Source organism: Heptranchias perlo, chromosome 18 (genome assembly GCF_035084215.1).
Source record: "Heptranchias perlo isolate sHepPer1 chromosome 18, sHepPer1.hap1, whole genome shotgun sequence".
Lineage (NCBI taxonomy): Eukaryota > Metazoa > Chordata > Chondrichthyes > Hexanchiformes > Hexanchidae > Heptranchias > Heptranchias perlo.
In genome coordinates, this window is record NC_090342.1 from 40,498,220 (window position 1) to 40,522,430 (window position 24,211).

Here is a 24,211-nt window from a genome sequence, read left to right on the forward strand (position 1 = left end):
TGCCTACGTAACAGCCTCTTGAAATATTTTGATGTGACAACTTGCCGTATAAATGCAAGTGTTATTACTTATAAAAAGTATTCTGATCATTTTTAACAATATTGTCTAAATGAAGTCTTTTTTGTTAATATTTTCCCCAGCGTAAACGAATTGCAACAAGCTACCTGAATGGTTCTTTATATATTTCAACGAGAGGTATGTATTTCTAAGTTCATCCAATTCCTTCATTCTACAAATGCAATTAATAATACACATGAACAGTTGGGTTGGGGGCGGGAGGGAAGGTAAAAATTGTTTTAAAAGAAACTAAAACCCAACTCCAACTCGCCTCCAACCCGCCCACTTTGGATTTTAACGGAGGCAGGTCGAGGGGCGGCCGACCACAACCCGCTCTTAGGAAACAGGTTGGTCAGTGAAAGCTTTTAAGGAGGCTGCGGGCCTCCATTTTGGCAGGTTTTTTATTTTTTAACTCCTGCGGGCCGGGATTCCCGGGCCTTCTGCTTCATTCCACGTGGGAGGAGGCAATAAGGCCCAGCTCAGCAGGTAAGTGCCTTTATTGCACAGCTTGTGGGCCCAGAGGAGCAGGAGTACTTCCCCAAGGCCCAATAAGCCTAGCTGCAGCGATCCCACATATGCGATTGATCGATCAATTGACCGACTGACCACCCCCTTGGTGATCACCGAACCCTCGCCATGATCTCCGACCACCCCCGCCCAACCACGATCTCCACCCCCGCGTTCTCCGCCCCCGGCTCTGCCCTTCGGCCCCCCCCGCTCGCCGCCCCTTCAGCCCACCCTGCTTACCGCCCCGGCTCGCCGCCCCCCCGCCTCGGCTCTCGGTTCTCTGCCCTCTGGCCCCCTCGGCCCCCCCTGCTCGCCGCCCCATCGGCCCTCCCGCCTCGCCGCCTCCTCGACGCCCTCACCGCCCCCTCGGCCCCCCCCACCCACCCCCAAATGATTGCTGACTTCCCTGGTGACTAACCCCCCCCCCCCCCAAATCTAGGACTTACCTGCTGCCATCTACTTCCTGGCTCTTCTCCCATCCGACTGACAGCTAGCCTGTTAATGTGGCTGGCCTGTCGGGAAACCGATTTTAAAAAAAATTGAAAGACCTCCTTGTGTCAAAATCGTAAGTACATCCGGGAATCCCATACTTCCAGATTTCCCATAAGGAATTCTCCACCAACCCCGCCCTCTTCCCACCTCTGGGTTAAAATTTACCCCTGGGTCTCCAAAATATATATTTTATTGGATGGTGGGACTGGACAGCAATTTTGCATTTAAGTGAAAGCTCACTAGTACTCTAAAAGTATTAAGACAGAAGTTAAATCATATGTTTACTTAGATCTCTTTTGCTACTAAAAATGGTGTATTAGTTTGTTGGGTGAAGAAGGTCACTGTAAGTTAACAGCTAAATCTGTAACACTTAACTCGCTTACTCTGTCTTAAAATAGTTAACTAAACCTTGTGTCATTAGTGTGGCATGACATCGTGTCTTTGCAGGTTGAGAAAGACTGTAAATGGAGGAGTTTCCTATATGATGTGTGAGACTTGATAAGACTGTTGCAGTCCTAACTAATCCTTGTTTTAACTGGTCCTGCATTTTGATGCGGCTTATTAGTAATTTAAATCTTTTAAAATTTACATTTAAGAATATTACTAGCAGGATATACAAGTAAATGGAAGGGATCTTCTTCTGAGATTAGGCCTAAAGCCCATTGTTGGGCAGAGTAGACAGAACTTTACTCTGCATCTAACTATGATATATCTGAGTTGGGAGTGAATGTCTGATGCTGATACTAAATGTTCAAAATGCACACTGTTGTATTGTACGGCATTAACATTCCTCTGCTTGATGAGCAAAAAATTCACATTTTTTTTTAAAAACAAAGGGTATCCAGGGTGAATAAAACTAGAGATGAATAAGCAAGTGCCAAAGCATTAGGGATTGGAATATCTATGCTTACGTAGAATTACAGGCCATTCAGCCCAACTGGAATATGTCGGACATGAGCCTCCTCCCTCCCTACTTCAGCTAACCCTATCAGGATACCCTTCTCTTCCTTTCTTCCCCATGAGCTTATCTAGCTTCCCCTTAAATGCATCTATGCTATTTGCCTCAAATACTCCTTGTGGTAGCACATTCCACATTCTTACCACTCTGGGTAAAGAAGTGTCTCCTGAATTCCCTATTGGGTTTATTAACGCCTATTTTATATTTATGACCTCTAGTTTTGGACTCCCCCACAAGTGGAAATGTTTTCTGTACATCTACTTTATCAAACCCTATCATTATGTTAAAGACCTCTATCAGGTCACCCATCAACCTTCTCTTTTCTAGAGAAAAGAGCCCCAGCCTGATCAGCCTTTCCTGATAAGGATATCCCCTCAGTTCTGGTATCATACTTGGAAATCTTTTTTGCACCCTCTCCAATGTCTCTACATCCTTTCTATAAAATAGAGACCAGAACTGTGCACAATATTCCCAAGTGTGGTCTAACCAAAATTAGTGTGTCTGTTCCCCTAGGTCCCTTTGCTCCCCTATCCCGTTTAGACTCTTATTATCCAAACAGTATATGGCTTCCTTATTCTTCCAACCAAAATGCACCATCTCACACTTATCTATATTGAAATTCATTTGCCAGTTACCCGCCCATTCTGCAAGTTTATTGATGTCCTGTTGCATTTTGACGCATTCTTCCTTTGTATTAACTACACCCCCCAATTTGGTGGTGTCCGCAAATTTTGAAATTGTACTTCCGATTCCTGAATCCAATCCGACATAGCTTCTCTGCTTTACATTTCATCTGTCTAGAAATGAACCCCAGTGCTTTGTTTGCTTTTTAATGGCCTTAATAACCTGCGTTGCTGTAGATAATTCCTGTAAATATGTATAGGAAGAGAAGCGCTTGAAGAATTTGTACTGAAACAAGACATGTCAGCCACCAGTTTGGAAGAGGCTGCTGTGTTCATTATTGGTCTAAATGGAAAAGCATGTTATACAGTTTATATTCTTTTGAAGAGAGAGAAATACTGATGTAGCAAACAGCCTCACAAACTCAAAGCACATAAATGGAAAGGAAGGGAAGACCAATTTTCCATTGATGTGCTGCATCCGTTACTAGTTACATGTTCTCCTATTCTCGGGCAACTTCATATCGATTCTAGACTGGTTTCATAGTTCCATAGATTCATACTATGATATAGCACAAGAGGCCCATTGTTTCTGTACTGACTCTTTGAAAGAGCTATCCGATTAGTCCCATTCCCTGCTCTTTCCCCATAGCTCTGTAAAATTTTTTCCCTCCAAGTATTTATCCAATTCTCTTCTGAAAGTTACTATTGAATCTGTTTCCACCACCCTTTCAGGCAATGCATTCCAGATCATAACAACTCGCTGCATAAAAAATGTTTCCTCATGTCGCCTGTGGTTCTTTTGCCGATCACCTTAAACCTGTGTCCTCTGATTACCGACCCTTCTGCCACTGGAAACAGTTTCTCCTTATTTACTCTATCAAAACCGATCATGATTTTGAACACCGCTTTCATATGTCCTCTTAACCGTCTCTGCTCTAAGGAGAACAACTCCTGCTTCTCCAGTCTTTCCACATAACTTAAGTCCCTCGTCGATCGTACCATTTTAGTAATTCTCTTCTGCACCCTCACTTAATGCCTTGACATTCTTCCTAAAATGTGGTGCCCAGAAATGAACACAGTATTCTAGCTGAGGCCTAACCAGTGTTTTAGAAAGGTTTAGCATAATTTCCTTGCTTTTGTACTCTATGCCTCTATTAGAAAAGCATATGGGATTCTGGGCTTTATTAACAGCCTTCTCAACTTGTCCTGCCACCTTCAAGATTTGTGAAATACACCCCCGATCTCTCTGTTCCAGCACTCCCTTTGAAATCATACCATTTAGTGTATATTGCCTCTCCTCATTCTTCCTATCAAAATGTATCACTTCACACTTCTCTTCATTAAATTTCATCTGCTATGTTTCTGCCCATTTCATCAGGCTGTCTATGTTCTCCTGAAGTCTGATACTATCCTCCACATTGTTCATTACATTTCTGAGTTTCATCTCATCTGCAAACTTTGAAATTATACCCTGTATACCCAAGTTCAGGTCATTAATATATATCAAGAACACCACTATACTTCCTCCAAGTCTGAAAAACAACCGTTCACTGATACTCTTTGCTTCCTCTCCCTTAGCCAATTTTGTATCCATGCTGCCATTGTCCCTTTAATACCATGGGCTTCAATTTTGCTAACAAGTCTAATATGTGGTACTTTATCAAATGCCTTTTGAAAGTCCATATACACAACATCAACCTCATTACCCTCATCAACCCTCTCCGTTACTTCATCAAAGAACTCCATGAAGTTAGTCAAACACGATTTTCCTTTAACAAATCCATGTTGATTTTCACTTATTAGCCCATATTTTTCCAAGTGCCTGTTAATTTTGTCCCGGAATATTGACTAAAAGTTTTCCAACTACCAACGTTAGGCTGACTGACCTGTAATTGCCGGGTTTTGAAGTTGTTACTGCAGCATTAAAGTGAGCATTCTTTAAACCACCCCTCCCCATCAGAGCATCAAGGAGACCTGAAATAGTAGGTTTCTATAGTGGCAGGAAATGTAATATGTTTTGGAAAAGGTAAATATTTTTATGACTGCATTCTTTTTTTACATTGTTCGATCTTAGAGGGCATGTTTTGTTTGTATTTGGGCTTTGGGTGACACCAGCAAGGCAGTATTTATCCCTAGTTGCCCTGAGGGCAATAAGATCAACTACATAGTGTGGGACTGGAATTACATGTAGACAAGAACAGGTACGGGTGGCAGGTTCCCTTCCCTGAACAACATTAGTGAACTAGTTGGGTTTTATGACAATCGGAAGCTTTCATGGTTATTTTCTGGTGCCAGCCTGCAAATTACCAGATTTTTAAATTCAATTTCACAATTTGCCATAGTAGGATTTGAACTTATCTGCTATGGTTTGCTATTCCAGTACTATAATCACTAGTACTCAGCAGTATCTTTTGAACAAATAGTATTCCTCCTAGATTTCCCTTCCCTTCTAAGGTACTCTCCCTTAATGTATGATTAAAATGTATCCTATATAGAGTCATAATTTTTTTGCCTATTTAAATACTAAGCGAGCAACAGGAGAGAGGAGTCAACTGACTGTTCCTACTACCAGACGGTTAATCCTGCTGCTTTGCCTTGGAAGGTACATGGGAACATAGCTTTGCCACAGAATAACTCCTTTCATTGCTAAATAACAGGGAGGAGACCAGGCATAAAGTCTCTATTCACTTTAATGGTGGGGTCAAAACTTCAGACCAAATGTAGAGTTGCCTGACCACAGGTACATATGCAACCTGAAAAGTATGCTGCACATCCAAAGGGTTCTAGTCTTCACCTCCTTTTTCTTTTATGTGCTTTGTGTCTGGGAAGCTTTTTGCCACATTAGTGTCTATTATTTATGTTTTAGAAACAGTTGCTGGTGCCTTCTGAGGCAGGACTTGAAATCACTTCCTCCTAAGTTAGAAAGGTTGTTGAAGGAGAAGAGAATAGAGATAGGGTAACATATTTTAGTGTTCATCTACATTATCATACTTTTAAATACTACTCTGGGTAACACATCCCAACTGCAGCCAAAGTTTGGATATCAGAATTTTGGTCCAATGTAGATCATGCCCATTTGGATGCATCTGTCCCTTTTAAAAATAAAAACAACATTTTGGAAAGAGGGAATGTGTTGCAGGTTGCCTTGTGCACGATATTGTGTTGTAGTTTGTGCTGCTATATTTGTCCTGCAGTGTGGGTGCTGAGAAGAATTTCCGAAGTATATGTTTATTTTTGCCCATCTATGATGCTGTTTTTTTTCCCTTTAGCTATAGGCCACTTTTTCAATAATGGTTTTGTAGCTACCTGTCCATCCAACCCCTTTACTGTTCACTGGCAGCCATCACTCAACTCCCAGGCTTATTCCATTCATTTGAATTTTGGATGGTATCTATTATCTTATTCTGTATAATAACTGCACATACCATTAACAGGCCTCTATTACTCTGTACAGATGGTACATGAATGGTATGAGTGACATTCCTTCCAATTTTACCTCTCTGATTGTTGTGAAATACCTAAACTCCATCCAACGCTCCCTTGGCAACATGGACAATGTTCAGAACATGTATGGGTAATTGTAATCACATATGTTTCACTGCTCCAAATCTTTTTAAACTGTTTGGCATCACAAAACAGTATATAAATAGAGGGACAAAGAAGTAATTGTGAGAAGTTATTAGGTGAACAACTTTTGCTGTAAGTAATGGGAATCAATGCAATTTTTATTTTTCCTAAGGAAACAAATGAATCTTGTTTCTGCCCTAGGTATTTTCAAAGTAAATCAGATAATTTGGGCACTTAGCAGCAGATATGATTTAAACCAGGGAATTAGGGAGTTTTCAATGACTCTGAAACTGGTGTATCTGTGGAAGAAACTCTAGACAGTAGGACAGCATTCCTATCAGCTCTCTCCACCAAAAAAAAAATCAGTTTCTTCCCCTCTTCTGCCCCCATCAACCATTGAAAGCAACTGGATATAGTGTCTAATTTACTGTGTCCTCATAGTATGTTATGATTTGAGTGATTCATACAGCTCCAACCACTGCCTATGGTACTTGGTCTACTCACTGAATCCATGTTACTAACCTGATCCCAGGCTGTTTTATAAACCAGCTCTTACTAACCTGTTTCTGCCTCTCTCCTTGACACGCAAGCCAATGAGGACCTTTGTTGGAAGGTATGTCTCCTCCATTCTGTGGCCTTTTCTGTGTGACTCTCTCGGTATTCAAAACTGTGAGATTTTTTTTTAATGCCTAACATGAGAAGTACAGTACAAGATCTATCTTTATATTTAAACATTGAGTGTGATTTATCCAAAAAATATTGTTGCTTTTAAAATGTCATATTTATCAGATGTAAGATCCATTAGGGCAGTGTTCTAGACAGCATGCAGCTACATTGAGTGAAACAGTAAGAGTTATTCGAAATCCATTATTTTTGCAAAAAGCAGAATTTCAAGGACACTGTTTTGGACATGTAAAGCTTGCAATAGTTGGCTATAATTGGCCATATTTATTGAGCTCCAGCATGGTGTAATCTCAGGATATAAATGACAAGCTGTCTCTTTTTGTTTGTTGCCTCTTTATTCTGGGGATTGTGTCTGCATTGTTGTGATTGAGGGTGTCTGAGTGCAGTACTAAAAAGACTCCTTTTTTCCCTGAGCTTTAATTTCTCCAAACCACTTTTTAACAAATGGCTGCTTCTAAAATAATGCAACAGCTTATTCATTTGAATAATTTTAAGTATTCGCAATGTACTTTGCAAACATATGTAACTGTCTGCGGCGAACCAAGTGTACTAATTCTGATATGCTGGGAAATGTATACTTATACTTTAAATAAAAAGTAGCTTTGTCATTACTTTTGTTTTTTAAAGAAAAACTAACTAGTGAGGTTTAATAGGACTTGCTGTTAAAATTACTAAAATGTGGCAAGTTACCACTAAGTGACTACTAATCCTGATTATTATTTTGATTGAGTGAAGTTCACCAATGGCTTAGTTGGTAAAGACATTATGGCCGGAAAATTCTAGTGGAGACACGTTAAGGTTTCCACCGCAGTTCTGTTGGAGCCAGTGGAGTGGGAGCAGCTCCAAGGAATTTCCAGTCCTATGTAACTGAATCATACAGACCAGAAGGTTCCAGGTTCTGATTCCCAGTCCATGCCTTGTTAATCTGGTGCTGCACTAGGAACATTACAATTGACCCAGGCTAGGGAGGGGAGGGAAAAAAAATAAATCACTCCTGATTGCTATTCAGTGACTCCCTACTGGGAAATGGTAATGGGTGAATCAGATGAGAGGAATTGTTTTGGGTGTGATGCCTTACATAATTGCCTCCAACACTCACTGTCTCAACTCTCAGAAACATACAAATGTCGGCTACTTGGGAGCTTGCCACTGGGGAATTAAAGGGTCAGGGAGTAGCTACTACAGCTTAAAGGGCCAGGCAGCCTCCAGGATAAAGTAGTTGCTCCTGCCCCCAATGCCTGTCCAATAATGAAACTATGTGGCTCTACACATGAACTGTTCTACTGCTGGTTTGATATTTTGATTTGACCATTTCGTTTTTTTTTCTGATTTCTGCCTCACTTCGCAACACTGGACAACTGTTGTATTCATGTGTTCCTAACATGCATTACCAAGGTGGCAGTGATTAAAACAAAAACCCATGACGTATGACACAATTGTTAGAGATAACTGCAGAAAAGGAATTGGTTCTAAAAAAAATATTAGCAGGATTAAGTGGATAGTCATTAGGTCCTGATGGCATGCACCCTGTTGAAGCAAGCCAGCGAGGAGACAGCACTAGCTCTGACCATAATTTTTCAGCCCTCGTTAGACATGCAAATTGTGTCAAGGGACTGGAGGGTAACCGATCTAATACCTCTGTTCAAGAAGGGGGAGAAGGATAAACTGGATAATGATAGACCAGGTAAACTTAACATCAGATGAGGGCAAACACCCAGAATCCATAATTCTAGATCAAATTAGTGAGCATTTAGAGATAATTGAAGACAACCAGCATGGTTTTGTTCAAGGTAAGTTTTTTTTTGAACAAATGATTGATATTGCAGTAAGAGTAGTGTGTATAGACTTTTAGAAGCTATTTGTTAAGGTGTCTCACAGGAGATTTGTGACAAAAATCCAGGCATGTAGTGTAAGAAGGAATGTAGAAATTTGGTATACGGGCAGGAAAGGTTTCGGATACAAATATGTAATTCCTTTGCAGGTAGATGAAAACATAAAAAAGCCAATAGCATTTTGAGGTTTATAAATTGTCATTAAGTACAAGAACAAAGTGGCAATGATAAATCTGTGCAAAATAATGGCTAGACCACAGTTAGAATACTGTGTGCTGTTTTAGGTACCCCATTATAGAAAGGACATTAAAGCCATAGAATATGTGCAGTATAGATTCAACAGGATAGTACCAGGGATGAGAAACTATACTCATGAGGAGAGGGTTGAGATACTAGAACTATTTCAACTGGTGGAATCTTACAACACCAGGTTATAGTCCAACAAATTTATTTTAAAATCACAAGCTTTCGGAGATTAACTCCTTCGTCAGACGAAGGAGATAATCTCCGAAAGCTTGTGATTTTAAAATAAATTTGTTGGACTACAACCTGGTGTTGTAAGATTCCTTACATTTATTTCAACTGGAGCAGAGGACTATTAGGTTTATAGAAGTTTTCAAAATTGAATTAGGGTGAATAGGGAAAGAATCCTTGTTTGGGTCAGTGACAAAGTGTCATCAGTTTCAAATCCTCACTAAGTGAGGAGAGTAGTTAGGGGAAATTTATTTACACAGAGCTGTTAAAGCATGGAATGCTTTGCCACAGGTAGTAACTGAGGCAGACACACCATTGCATTTTGAAGGAAAAGTAGGTGAACATTTGAAGTGGAGAAAGATACAGGGCTGTGGGGAAAGAGCAAGGCAGTCGCTTTAGTTTTGGATTGCTCTAGCAAAGAGCTGGCACTAACATGAGGAGATAAATGGCCTCCTTCTATAATCTTATGGTTCTGCGATGTTGTCCATAATAGCCACCTCATTATAATGTACCATCCAGCAAAAAATACAAAAAAACCAAAAAAGGGTGGGGGATCCAGCATAATATGGATCCCCATTCAGTTTTCCACTGCCGTCCACCCTGATGCCAAACTTGTGAAGAACAAGGGGGATCTCCTGCCTAATGAATTCACAAGAGGGAGAAAAAGCAAGGAACATTTATATAATTACGGTTTTTGTTTATAGAGATACCGTGCACTCAAACTGGACCATGCAACAGTTCCAGATCAATATGAATACATCAAATCGCCTTAATTAACCTCCACACAGAAAATATGTTATCAAACTCACACTAATGGCTATTTGAATTTGATTACATTGCAAATATGGAACCAATATGTTGATTTGCATCAAATTAAGTGCAGGTGAAGTAGGGTTGGGAGGAGATGAGTTGGTTAACAATGGGAAGTTAATGTGGAGTTGTGAATGGTTTTAAATTTACAAACCTCTTCACTCAAAGTTTCCAAACTTCCTTAGGAGTACCACTCTTTGTGATTTGCTGAAATTTATTTCAATTAATCTGGTGATTTATCTCTCCTTGATATTACAGGATGACATCCATGAGGATTACTGTTCAGTGTGCAAACGCAGTGGTCAGCTGCTTCTGTGTGACACTTGCTCTCGTGTCTATCATCTGGACTGCTTGGAGCCTCCCCTCAAGACCATTCCCAAGGGGGTATGGGTGTGCCCTAGGTGCCAGGAAAAGGTACAGGTTCCAGCTTTTTTTTGTTAAAAGAAATTGCTTACACAGAAGAAATATCACTGTACTTTTTTGTAAACAAAATAGAACTTTAACATTGGCTGAGCTGGTTCAGGAAGTGAGTATCTCAGCTGTACAGACCTGGAAAGTCCCTGGATCATTGTGTGCTGAGTTAGCTGATCTCAGCTGGAATATCAAATTGGTCTTAGCCCTCCTATGTTAAGGAAGGAATATCGACCAGGGCTTCTGATTGCAATCCAGCATCGCCTGTTGGAGGTGCCCATGAGTACATGTCAGGTGGGGATAGAATCAGGCTCATCTGTAATGTTCTGCATGGTTGAATAGCCTGCTGATGTATAGGCTCACACACAAAGAATGGCCACCTGTGTGAAGCTCCTGACAATTTAACTTCCCCTTCTTAGCTGCATTATCTCTGACATTGTCAACCCTTCTTTAGGTAATTTTAAAACTTGAACTCATCCAAAATTCTGCTGCCCTTATCCTATTCTGCTCACCTATTACCCCTGTCCTTTATGACCTACATTGGCATCCATTTCCCCAATATATCAAATTTAAAGTTCTCTTCCTCCTGTTTAAATCCCATCATGGCCTCGCCACTTGCTATTTCTTCTCCAGTGCTACAACCCCTTCCCCACCCCCCTCAAACTCTGTTTCTCTGACTCCAGCCTCTTGAGGATTCCACTCTCTCTCCGCCCCACCAATGGAGGTTGTCCTATTAGCCACCTAGAGCCCATGCTCTTGAATTCCCTACCTAAACTGCTCCATCTTTACACCTCTCTCTCTGTCTTTAACACTATCCTTAAAACCACCTCTTTGACCAAGCTTTTGGTCACACCTCCTAATATTTCCTTCGGCTCTGCATCCAATTTTTTTCATTGCGCATCTGTGAAGCGCCTTTGGCTTTTCTGAACATTACAGGCACTAGATAAATAAAGTTGTATTGAAAGCCCACTTGGACCTATACATGACTCCCAACACAGCTTTTACACCCTGCGATCCTATTCCAAATCCCCTACTGATTACTCCACAATTGCAGCTGCCCCCATTACAAGCCCATAACACATGATCTGTACCTTTGTGGTATCGTGCACCAGTACTCATCACAGGAGATTATCATACTCCCTAATTGACCACACCGACTAGGTCAGAGTCATGCAGCCATTAATAGTCCTAGAAACCTTCTCCCAACCAACAGGGACAGAGCAAACCACATTTTGAGCGATATGGAACCTTTATATTTCCATGTACCCAAAAAATACAAATACAACAAAACAGCTTGGGAGAGACCTGGAGCACACCTGGTTTGATGACAACTTGGATTCCATTTGCAAAGCAGCACACAGTCGACCTGTGATAATTGAGAAGTGGACAAATTAACCTTGGGAGGTAGCAGATCAATACCCATCTGTGCAGGTGGAACCAAAGTCGCAACAAAGCGCTTGAGAAGCTGTTAGAGAGGGCACGATCCTTCACATTTTCTGATAAAAGTTTTAAAAAAATACTGCTGGAAATTCAAAGCAAAAATAGAAAATGCTAGAAACACACAGCAGGTCAGTTAGCATTTGTGGAGAGCAGACAAGTTAAAGTTTCAGGTGTAATCCTTCATCAGAGCTGGAAAAATTAACAAGCATTTAAACAGACTCAAAATAAAGGTGGGAGGTGCTGGGGGAGAAAAAAAAATACCTGTATTATTAAAATGACTTGTGATCTATTAAAAGCAAAACAGATGTTTAGATAGCTAAGATGATATTTCCATCAGCTGATAGGAAGAAGTGTAAAAGAAATAATGAGAAACAAATAATGTGTGAATAGCTGAGGCAGTGGGAGGCAAATAGGTTAGAAAACAGGAAGAGAGTCTAAAAGCCTGAGGAGGAGAAGAAAAGATTGCCACACCAAAGGCACAGACTCCTTTCAACATGGTGTTCTGAAAAAGGGTCCCCACCCCAATGCCAACCTGCCTTTCCTGCCCCCAACACTGACAGACCTATCCCATATCACTATCATTCCCTGTTGAAAGGAAAGTGGAAGCTTAGTTAAGATCTTGCATTATTAGAGTCAGTATTGAGCCTGGAGGGCTCTACAATGCCCAGTAGAAAGATACAACGCTGTTCCTAAAGCTTTGCTGAATTTCATTTGAGCAGTGTAGAAGGTCATTGGTGGAGAGGTCAGTATGGGAGTGGGATGGGGAATTAATGTGGCAAGTGATGGGGAGCTAAAGGTCACACTTGCAGTCAGAATAAAGGTGTTCAACAGCGCAGTGACCTAATCTGTGTCTAGTCTCTCCAACATAGGGGAGACTGTGCCTTGAGTAGCAAATAGTCAAATAGATTAGAGGAAGTTCAGGAAGAAGTCTTTGGGCTCCTGGACAGTGATGTGGGAGGACGTGAATGGGTAGGTGTTGCATCTGCCCATTCACCACCATCTACATCACTGTGCAAGGCTCCAAACACTCCTTCCATATGAGAGAGGAATTTACATAAACTTCCTCTAATCTGCTACACTGTATTTGCTACTCTGTGCCATCTCCTCTACGCTGAGGAAACCAAAGGCAGATTAGATGACCATTTTACTGAGTACTTCCATTCTGTCTGCAAGCGAAACCCTGAGCTCCCTGTCATTTGCCTTAATTCCCTGTCCCACTCCCACCCCCATTCTGACCTCTCCATCCTTGGCCTTTACACTAGTCTAATGAAGCTCAATGCAAGCACCAGGAATAGCATTGTATCTTTTTACAGGGCACTCAGCAGCCCTTTGGCTTCAACATTGACTTTAATCATTTCAGATCTTAACTATAACCTTTGCTTTCTTTACAACAGGGTGTTGGAGATGTGGGATCGATTTGTCTGCATTGGGGTGGGGAGCAAGAGAGAGGGGCGGGTTTGTGTTAGGGTGGGGTCCCTTCACCAGAACACCGTGGTGGCAGAGGAGTCCCCGGTGCGGGCCTGCTTTTCTTCTCAGACTTTTGCCAACTTCTCCTGTTTCATGACCTATTCACTTCCTGTTGCCTCAGCTATTCACATGTTTGTTTTTCTTCTTTCTTTTACACTTCCTCTCATCATCTGATTGAAAGATCATCTCGGCCATCTAACATTTTCTGTTTTCTTTCAGCAGATGAGGTTTTTTTTCTCTTTTCCCCCTCCCCTATATTCTGGTTCTGTTTAAATGATTGTTTTATTTTGTTCTGATGAAGGGTTACATCTAAAATGTTAACTTGTCTGTTTTCTCCGCAGATGCTGTCTGACCTGCTGTGCATTTCTAGTATTTACTGTTTTTGTTTCATATTTTCCGGTTGTGCCCAAAGATTCAGCCTGACCATCAAAAGGTGTAATGTGAAATCCAAAGAAATCACCAAGCACACTTTCAAACAAGACCTGGCGCAAGGCTTTCTGGGCCACCTCATAGTGACCTTCATGACACCTCAATTTGGCCAAGTTGCTGAGTTTCAACCTAACTACAGCCTATCAATGCTTACCCTCTAAGGTGGCAGCAGGAAGAACCTCCCTTCTCAAACCTGGTACACGAGGGTCGAGACATTGTGGAAAATAGTCCAGTGCAAGACAATCATGTACTGAATCAGGAAAAAAATCTTTGAAATCTGATTTTGGTTTCTGTTTCTGGTGCACTACCAGCTGCTGGTCAGCATGCTGATAATATTTCCCACATAGCTTGCAAACTGAGCTTCAGGATCATCAAGGCCCCACTACAATGGTTCATCTCATGGTATTGCTTGAAGAGCAGGGAGTCTTCCTATGGCCTGAACACCATGTTCCTCTCGCAACCAACACCACCAAAAATAGATGAACTTCTCATTTTTCTCATTGATGAAATGGCTACCATGTTTGCCTCCAATCGCTATTTTGAAGTAATTCATTGTATCTGAAGTGCTTTGAGATGTTTATGAGAGATATCTATGACATGAAAAAGCACTGCGTAAATGCAAATAATTTCTTTTGGGTAAACTAACATAGCAAGCTCTGTTTTGGGGCCAGTTTACTTTTTATAATTTTCTTAGCTCAGTCATCAATCCCAGGACCCACTTAAGAGTGACTTGCAAATCATTTTTCTTGGTGCCAAAAGTATCCTTTTTACCCATACAGGTACTAAAGAAGGAAGATAATGTGTCGTGGCCTGGAACCCTGGCTATCGTCCATTCCTATCTTGCACATAAAGCGGGTATGAAAATGTTGTGTATGTCGGACACCAGAAACTGCTCGTTAGTTACAGCCAAGTTAGTGGATCACTGGACAACTGCCAAGATGACCAGAGTTCAAATCCCAGACCTGACTGAAATTTGGACTCAGTCTTTCCAGAGAGAACGGGTAGATTTTGAACGTGCAGCCAAGGCATAAAACTCACGTTACCGATCAGTTGACTGTTACGGAAACCGCCTGAGTTTCATTTCCATTGAAATGAATGAAACTAAAAATCACGTAGTTTCTATAATGGGCAGCCAATCCTTAACAGTAGTTTTACGTTCTGGCAGCAAGTTGAAAATCCACCCCAATGAGTTTTCCATTGCTCTTGAAAGGGCAGTCTGAGGCAATGGAGGAAAACCTGTGTGAAGAATCCCTTCCCATTTGGCTAAATTGCACATCCTGGTAAGTTAGCTATATTATGAAGGTGTCTATGAACTGGCACATCCCAGCCTCCAGAGGAAGCATGCGTTGATGTGAAGGGGGTGGGGCAGAAGAGGAATGCATGAAGAGAAAAACTGTGAAACCTTGCATTAGCACTTTGATAGACCAATACTGAATTTATTTAATTTCTGTAAATACTGATGAAATGAAATTAGGGTTGTGAGTTGGACTTTCTTCTTCCTTATTATGTCTCCTACTGTTGCCATGATTGCTGTTTCTTCTAGAAGAACTGAACAATCTAGGCCACATCTACCTTCATAGTCTCTGTTTTTGTCATATTGGACTGGTCAAGGAGATGTATATGGATGGCAACAGTTCTTTTTTTGGTTCCTTCTCCTTGGGATTGAACACTCCACTGTCCCATGATGCTCTCTTCCAGCGACTGTGTCTGCCAAATAAAAGGCAAATCAGCTTGAATGCCAGTCAAATATGGAATCTGAATTTGGAACTTGGGACTGCTGATGAATTTGGGTAGAAATGCTGGCTTGGAATGGTTCCTGAGCCTGCAAGTGTAAGGGAGTTCAATTAACATACACAGCTGAAACCAAGACACTATTGGCTTAATGAATTTATGTTTCTTGATATAAATTAGCTCCCTCCTACAGTCAAGACTGAATAAATCCCTCAGGCCAGTGCCTCAGTAATGTAATCAGTACTTACTTTTTAAGCAAACATATTAAAACAGTAACAGAAATAGATGGAAAAACAAAATAATGTTTATTCATAATTCTTTAATAGCTTTTTTATTAAAATAAAGACCTGACGATTCTTCAGAATCTCTAATTGAATTTTGAAACACTGTTTAAAGATAAAATAATTCAGCTGACAGAAATACAAATTATGATCGAGGAACAAAACCATTGTGTAGGGCTGACTATCTGATTGTTCTATTATGTCTTTATGACACTGCAGTAAAACAGAGAAGTTGTTTGTAATTGAATGTGGCTCCTATAAAATGTACAGTAGTATTAAAATGATTTGGTTAGAAAACTGGTAGCATTTTAAGTTATTACTGCTTTCACAGTGAAAGAAGAGGAGAAAAGGAAGCTGTTAAAGCGAGGGAGTGAATTAAAGAGCGAACATGAACAGCTGGAGGAGAAGGACAGACTGCTTAGTAATGCTGTCACGGTGAGATTATGTACCTATTAACAGTTCCTTATGTACTGGTTGTGGTCAAATGATTAAAAAATCCAATATGTATCTTTTCCTTTTTCCCATTCCTTTCCTCTCTTTTTCTTTCCTTTCCCTTCTTCTTTCTCATCTCTTCACTGTTCACTGATAGAGGACAGCACTGCCCATTTCCTAATACAGTTAAGAAAGCAGTAGTTGTGACCAAATAAGAGGTGTGCAATTGCACTGTTTCCTTTTATCTTCCCCGCACCGCCCCCCCCCCCCTCCGCCTTGCTCTCACGGGACCTTTCCTCCAGCAGCCTGTCAGAAGAGTGACGAAACTTGCATAATGAAGACAAGTTCCAGTACCATCACAATTATAGTTCATCAAGCTTGCCACCACCCAATTGGAAGTTCACAATTGACTTACTGGATCGTTCAAATGCTTTTCCATTACAATAATCAACTTAGGATTTTTTTTATCATTCATGAATGGCAAACTTTAAGGAGTAATGCAACAAGATATAGATACGTCTCTTTGCTCCTCCTACTTGCATGAGCTTACTTGAAGTCCCCCTATACACACACACACACACACACACACACACCCCTATTTCACAGGTGTACAGTTGTAGATGAGATGCTGGTTGAAAGGAACCCAAAGTACTTGGAAAAGAGTATATTGCAGCATACATGCTGAAGTCTTTAAAGAATGCAATCAAATATTTCTGTAATATTCAGTTTTAATTGCAAAGATTTCAGATATAGAACACGAGGCCAGTACTCTGTTTCTGTGTATTCCAGTGAGATGCACTACTGTGAAAAGCAGGTGTGGAACAAACTGATTTAAAAAAAATAAAATTGCTTATGATTCAGTTCACGTAGTGAATAGTAAAACAACCTTTTTAAAAATAATTCAAAAATGACCCAAAAAGTTTAAATCTGTACTTTCTTAAACCATACATTATTGCATTAAAATTTATGTACAAGCCTAATATAATTTCATAAGAATGAAATGACATTTCAAGAATTCAGACCTAGTTCTGTTGTCAAAATGGATTGTAATAGAGGACTAGAGCAGTAAAAGTATTGATTTGAGAGTTATAATAGCAATTGAAAGCATGTTTAAGTAACATTGAATGGTGCAGAAGAAAGAAAAGTATTTTGTGTATCAACATGTTTATAACTTCAGTTCAGTAATACTGTATATCTGTTATTAATTTAAAAGTCATGTCAACACACAATTCTGTCTACAAACCTTACATCCTGTTATCACATTGCGTGGTCATACTTTTGTGTTAATTTTTCCCCATTGTAAATTCCTATTTCTACATTTCGCATTCAATTTTCCAGTGTCAACTTTTACTATCATGGTTTGTGGATTAGCCAATTGAATCACTCAATGTTTTTTATATTAAAAAAATTGTCTGCCAATTTTTTTGCAGTAAAAATTCTAATATACAAAAGGTTTCAAACAAAATAAATTGTATAATGGGCAGCCGATCCAGTATCACCTATTTTACACTATTGCCAAAAGTTAAAATGAGGTCCAGTGTCTTTCCTCATCCTAATACAAACAGATTTATGGGTTTTATACTTGGGGCAATTGAATATAAAAGCAAAGAAGTGATGTTTAATTTTAAAAGATGTTAGGCTGCAGTTGGAGTATTGGGCACAATTTTGGGCACTTTATTGTAGGAAGGAAATAGCAAACATTCATTAGAATATCACCAGCAATAAGAGGTTATATTTATGAAGAAAGGCACAAAAAACATTGAGATTGAGGGTTTTGGAAAGGATAAATAATGAAAAATTCTTTCCACTGTTAGGCAAATTAGTAACAAGGGGACGTAGACTCAGGATTATCACTAGAAAAATGGAGGGGCAAGTTAGAAGGATTTTATTCATGCAGAAGGTTATTAGAACATGAAATGCTTTACCGTAAGTGGCTGTTGAGGCAGAGATTATAATATGATACAAAAGAGAATTGGATAGTTTTTCAAAAAGGAAGAATAATAAAAGGGTAAAGGGAAAGTTCAGGGAATTGGGATTAGAGTAGAAAACTTCACTGAGGAGCTATATAGGCATGATGGGCTGAATGGCCTTGTGCAGTAATTAGATTATAATGTCTTGATGTAGAATGTAAACTGGAACAGTGATTTGTTGAGCAAGTTGTGTACAGGTTTTTAATCAATGAAATATGCCAACTAAAGAACTAGCTTTTTTTTTTACTTGACAGAAATGTCTAGAATTGAAAACAAATCTCATAGCTAAACAGAAAGGAACTCAGGCCTCCCTGGAACGTGTGAAAACCCTGATTAGACTGATGCAGAGCGAACAAGTGATCCAGGTTACAATGATGACAACCACAGCCACCTCTCGAGCATCCCCATTGGTTTCCCTCCCATGGATCAAGCCTTCAGCTGCCCCAGGGACCCCTCCAGCCACCTTGAAGCAGCAATCGCAAGGAAAGAACTAGAGGAACTTGACAAATCCAGATTTAATTACTGTCGTTTGGGAATATTTACACATTTTTATGTGCGGAAACACAGTGGGGTTTGATAACTGATCAATGCAGTACAGTATGCAGAGAATGTTGGAGCAAAAATTGCACCATACAGGTAGTTTGTTCTATGACTGCAATCCTTTAAGCCACTACTTTGAAAGCTGAAGAGATTTACATTTTTTTATTTTATTTTTATGTTGGCTGTAACCTATTGATTCTGGAACCAGAAAATGGCCGCTGAAAAAATGTTTTTCACTTCTCCACAGCAGGTGTTTTGAACACTAGTTTGCCTCATGGGAGAGAGAAGAAAACAAACCATAAGCAATGGAACACACGGCAGTAGATTGACATTTTCCGCAACAAAGCTGTAACATATAAAGCATTTTCCAGTGAAATGGGGATATGTTTTTTAGGACTGTACATTACTGTAACTAAGTTCAAACATGCAAATACTCGGTTAAGACAATGTCTGACATATTTATTCAGGTGACGCGCAAAAAAAATGGTTTTATTGTGTATGTATGGGTCTTCAGAGCATTCAAACAAAGTTTAATTTTTTCAGTATTAATATAGGTAAGAAACACATATTTAAAATAAAGTATGAGGTTAGTATTTAAAGTGGGATAATAAGTACAGTATTTTCCTGCTGATGCCTATGGAACATGTTTTATCAAGTATTTAAAGGATACAACTGCAAAACCTTTTTTGCAACTTCTCTTACTGTTGACATTTTTGTGCAGATCAATCCTTAAACCATATAGTGGGTATTTTAGGGTAGCCGTTTTTTTCTTTCTTTACTTTAATTTTTTTTTGAAGTACTGTATTTGTTTGCCAGATTTATATTTTTTAAAAAATGCCAAAAATGTGTTTCCTCCTCCAGTACTGTATTTGTATCACAGAAAAGCGACAGTTTAAACACACCCTGGGATAGTGATAAAGTTGGGGGGAAAGGATGGGGACTATCTGCTACATGGTACATGAAACTGCCTCAGAATCGTAACAAATAATTGGCACTGAAAATGTCGATGCTGGAGTCAAGGGGACACAAATTTTAAAAGGGTTTACAACTTTTTGTGAACCTTCTTTCCTTTCCTATTTAATAAATGATACTCCAATAGGCTTTCACTAATTTAGGACAGCTACTTGATTCACTAGCTAGTCTTCCTGATAATAAAGGGTCTGCACCTTGGTAGGCCACAGCTGTTTGGCGTGGGAAGCTTTAGGCCTGCTCTGGCAGTGCATGGTCCCTTCAACCATTTTCACAATTCCGGGAAAAACTGTGCAGTACAATGCAAATCTATTTTATTACAGTCAACACTTCAATGAACAAGATTTTATATTCTTTTACTGGTGAACAAAAAAAAGAGAACCACAAGATGCTATACTTTTGGTTTAATGCCAATATGCATTCTGATGTGGCTTGCAATGTAAATGTTTCAGGTTAAATGTTTTTGATGACTAAGGAAAAAAACAAATTGTTCAGTTAGAAAATATTAAGCAGTTGAGAATTTTTTTTTGGGGGGGAGGTGGTGGGTGGCGGAGGAGTCTTGGCCTCTTAGCATAGTTGTTCAAAGGAGCTGTCCAGTGGATAGTGTGCATCGAAAGTGAATTCATCTTAATTCTGCCAATGTAGTTCTTTTAAAAAAAAATTAAAACTGAATTGTGAAATCTGCTTGTACATGCTTTTATGAAACCATTTGCTGTCAGGTATCTGCATCCCACACTCCAGTGAAAGGGATGTGTTGACTTTCACAAGGTGTAATTTCAAAGCATATCCAAACAATCAAGCCACTTAACATTGCCTTTTGCATATCCAGCTTTCTGAATTCAGTTCTAACTAATATTTCATTGCAGTATTACAGAAAAGACAAACACACTTGGACATACAAATAATACTAGCTACCAAGCCTGTCTTTTTCTCTATATCTATGAAGGAGGGGACTAAAAAAAAGCCTCCCCCGCTGGCTCCTTAACCCTCTCTGTTTGGAATCTCCTGTTAAAATATTTATTGTGGCATCACTGTTTATGGCAAGCTTCATGTTGCCCCATATGAAGACAGGAGCAAATCTGTGTTTGGAGCACAAATTGTCCCCACCTTTCCCATTTGTTCAGGTTCACCCATAAATTGACGCCTTCAGTCGCGCATGCTTACTCTTTATTATATTTCAGGTGTCAGTTGCCTCAAAAACCACACAGGAATTTTTTCCCACCATTCTGACAATTCACCACGTTTCATCCATGTAGGTGAGCTATATCAGCTGCTGTTGATTTTTAAATTTAATTTATACAATGTGAGATAAATTAGCATTTTACCTATACAGAGTTCTTTCAGGCTCCACTTTAAAAATTCTTAAAACATTTAATTTTTAAAATATAAATAATAAAGCTGCACTTCATAGTTTTCGGGATGAAATACAAAAATATGCTAGCACAGTGGGGCTCCTGTTTGTAGACACATTGAAGAATTATACAGTGCCCTTTTTTGGTGGGTGAGTTTTTTAATGCTCTACTGCTCCAGGGATACTTGCCTACGCTGGAAATTCGTAATAGGAATCGAATTCTAATAGTGGGAAAGCCAAAAAATAATAATTAATTCGTTCACTTCTAAAAGTCTGAGCACCTTGTATGTGTTGGACCTTGCCCTTATCCTCCCTTTTTCCAATCAGAAGCATTTCTCAGGTAGAGATGAACCAAAACAGATGATTAGAGTGCATGGTCTTTTAGGCCCTAATAGCTAAAGTGGAGTTGTACTTTCAAATGATGTATTTACTCCTATTTATAACAACTAATTTCAAACTTTGAAGGAGCGGTCACTCTAATTGTACTCTTAAACAATTCTTGTGATTTGACAGTAGCTCTCTAGCAAGTGCCACTATTTAATTTTACTAAAGTTTTAATGTATAGTTTTTATTTTTAAGAGTGTTGACTCTGCTATGGAGGAGTTGAGTGGGAAAGTGGATTTATGTGATTTAATTGCATGCTAAAGTTTGTTACGCAAGTAATATCAGATTCTAAAATATTACAGGCTTTGTAATTCTGGTTTGAGTGGACCTTTATTGAAATGCTTAAGTGTAGTCGTTTCAAGTTTTGGAAATCTTTACTTTTTGGTGGAATGCTCCTTAAGGAAGATTTGCTAAGATAACAAAAGTCAACTGCAGATATAAAGTAGAAAGAATTGAATGAAATCTGTTGCATAGTATTTTCAACATGCTGCAAGCATGCACAAAAAGTACTCTGCCTCTCAAAAGCACACTGCGTTCAGTGCAAAGGTTTTGACAGCATTCCAAATGTGTAGTAATGTATTGAATGCGTGATCTGTTACCGTAACAGTGGAATAATCTTGCACTAACTATCCTTAGGTGCCATACATGTAAGAGCCTTAAGTAACAAATTTCTGTTGCAGTTATTTTAATATCCCATTACATATTCATGTGAAACTGAAAGATGGTCAAGAATATCACTGAGGCGTTGTTCTAAAGCCTTCTATTATGTTTCTAAATGAAAAGACTTCACAGAGAAGTACTGCACTTCACTAGAAGAAACAATTTGTATTCATCATCCATTTGTTCTGTTTTCAATGTGCACTTCACTCCTCTGCCACAAACCCCACAAAACATTATTTCATTGCATATGATTTTGTTTTTATTTGCTGGATAAGTGATATATTTGAATCACCCACAACTTATGCAGAAACTGCTATATATGGACAGCAGATTTATTTTAAAAGATGCAAAATAAGGAACTGTATTTAATTTGTATTGTAGATATATTTGATGGTTTTTCTTCTGAATGGGCCTTTTTTAATCCCTTAGCCAACAAGCATGCAGAGTGCCTTTAAAGGCAGAATTTAAAAAGGGGGGAAAAGCACAGCCACACCACCTCTACTATCTTTCAATTTTTACATAATGTCAAATCATTGTACATTGTAAATACACTTAGAAAAAACATGGTAGTGTTTGTGATCACGTTACACTTGATTGGGTGACTAGGTTAATCGATGTACAGAAAATGCAGTAGAGAGTAGGATGCCTGCTCTTCTAGTTTAAGAAGGTTCACTTGGCAGAGCAGTGCTAAGCAGATTAATGGAACTGAGAAATGTTGTCACAATTGCTTATTGTGTAAAAGAAATGTCTTAAATACACTGGGACAAAAAGAAAAGAGAAAAAAATTAAAATTCAGCATTGTATCATCATACAAAATGGTCTTTTTATTTTTTCTATTTCCACTTCTTTTTGAGTTTTGTCAAACACACCGTTGAATGTGTTTTACCATGACAGCTTTGGTACTAGCAGTAGAAGTTCTAAACTAGGCAACATATTGCATCTTGTCTGTAGTTTTATATTTCAATTTCTAAAGTGAAAAAGAAATCTTGCCCATGAGGCTTCTTTTCACATCAGATATACCACTATAGACAAATCTTTTAAACATGTATGCAGGTCTGATTATAACTTTTTTTAAGGATACCTATTCCTCCATTTGCTCCCTTTGTGTTCTCCCAGGGTTGTTCATTGCATATAGCCAAGAAAATGGGCAACCTGCTCTCAACCCTCCATCCTGTACAAATAGCCTGAAAACGACACTTGCTCACATTTTTTTCCACTACTTCCTGGCACCTGCCGTTCACTTAGGGCTTTGTTAACTGAATTTCTGACCTCAGATGTTACTTTGAGTGGAGGAATCAAATCTTTGCTACCTTTCTGTGGTATCGCATGCTGTTCCTGGTTATTAGTTTTGATCTGTACTGACTCTGCCTAAAATAGAAGTCCAGCTGTATCTGAAATTTTTGCTTACATTGCTCGTTGCTTGTATGCATGGAACAAAAGATTTAGATGGGCGTTGGTGCTATACTTTTTCCTCAAGAAAATGCAACAAAGGTGCACACTAACCACTGGATGGGTGCTTTACTTAAAAAAGCAAAAAGTTTAAAAAATATATATAAATCTAGGTAATCATTATCGAATGACTACTTTTTGTTAGACATTTGTAATAAAAAAAATCAGTATTATACTGTTATATTACTTAGTTTGTTGATATTTGTGTGGCTCTGCCCATGGTATGTGGAAGGTGAAAGTACAAAAATGATATGTCGAGTGGATTTGTGAGCATTTTGTTCTACGGTGTGGTAGTGTAGCAATAATTAAAAAAAAGCATTTAAAAAAAAATAAGCTTACCACCAGATGCAGAAAGTGTTCAGATAGCAGATTTGTAAATAAGTTACTTTTTCTTAACAAAAAAATCCATGTATTTACAGATGCTTCATGTAATGGCAAAAATATTCTGAATGAAAAACAAGCTGTTTGTTGACATTTGGTGCTTACTGTACTTTTTTTCCTCCTCTTTTGATTGTGTTTCTCTTAGTCCCCCACCCACCCAAAAAAGTTTCCTATTTATTGTACAGGTATTCCTGACCCAACCTCAGGTTAGAGAACTGAGGTGGGACGCTAGTAGATCAAGGTCAGAATCACTGTACTATAGAATGCAACCTATTAATTTTTATAATTGTTTTTTTGCTTCCCCCCACCACT

At 39.2% G+C, this 24,211-nt stretch overlaps 1 protein-coding gene across 1 annotated transcript in view; it reads left to right on the forward strand.

Moving 5' to 3' along the window:
* phf21b (PHD finger protein 21B) overlaps positions 1-23,992 on the forward strand; it is a 197,728-nt gene extending 173,736 nt beyond the window's left edge. The window contains exons 10-15 of the mRNA XM_067999770.1: positions 141-195; positions 6,795-6,817; positions 10,263-10,418; positions 14,531-14,606; positions 16,095-16,198; positions 18,420-23,992. Of these exons, the coding sequence (XP_067855871.1) occupies positions 141-195; positions 6,795-6,817; positions 10,263-10,418; positions 14,531-14,606; positions 16,095-16,198; positions 18,420-18,659 (654 nt within the window). The 3' untranslated portion in view covers positions 18,660-23,992. The remainder of the gene's footprint in view (positions 1-140; positions 196-6,794; positions 6,818-10,262; positions 10,419-14,530; positions 14,607-16,094; positions 16,199-18,419) is intronic.
* The last annotated feature ends 219 nt before the right edge of the window (positions 23,993-24,211 follow it).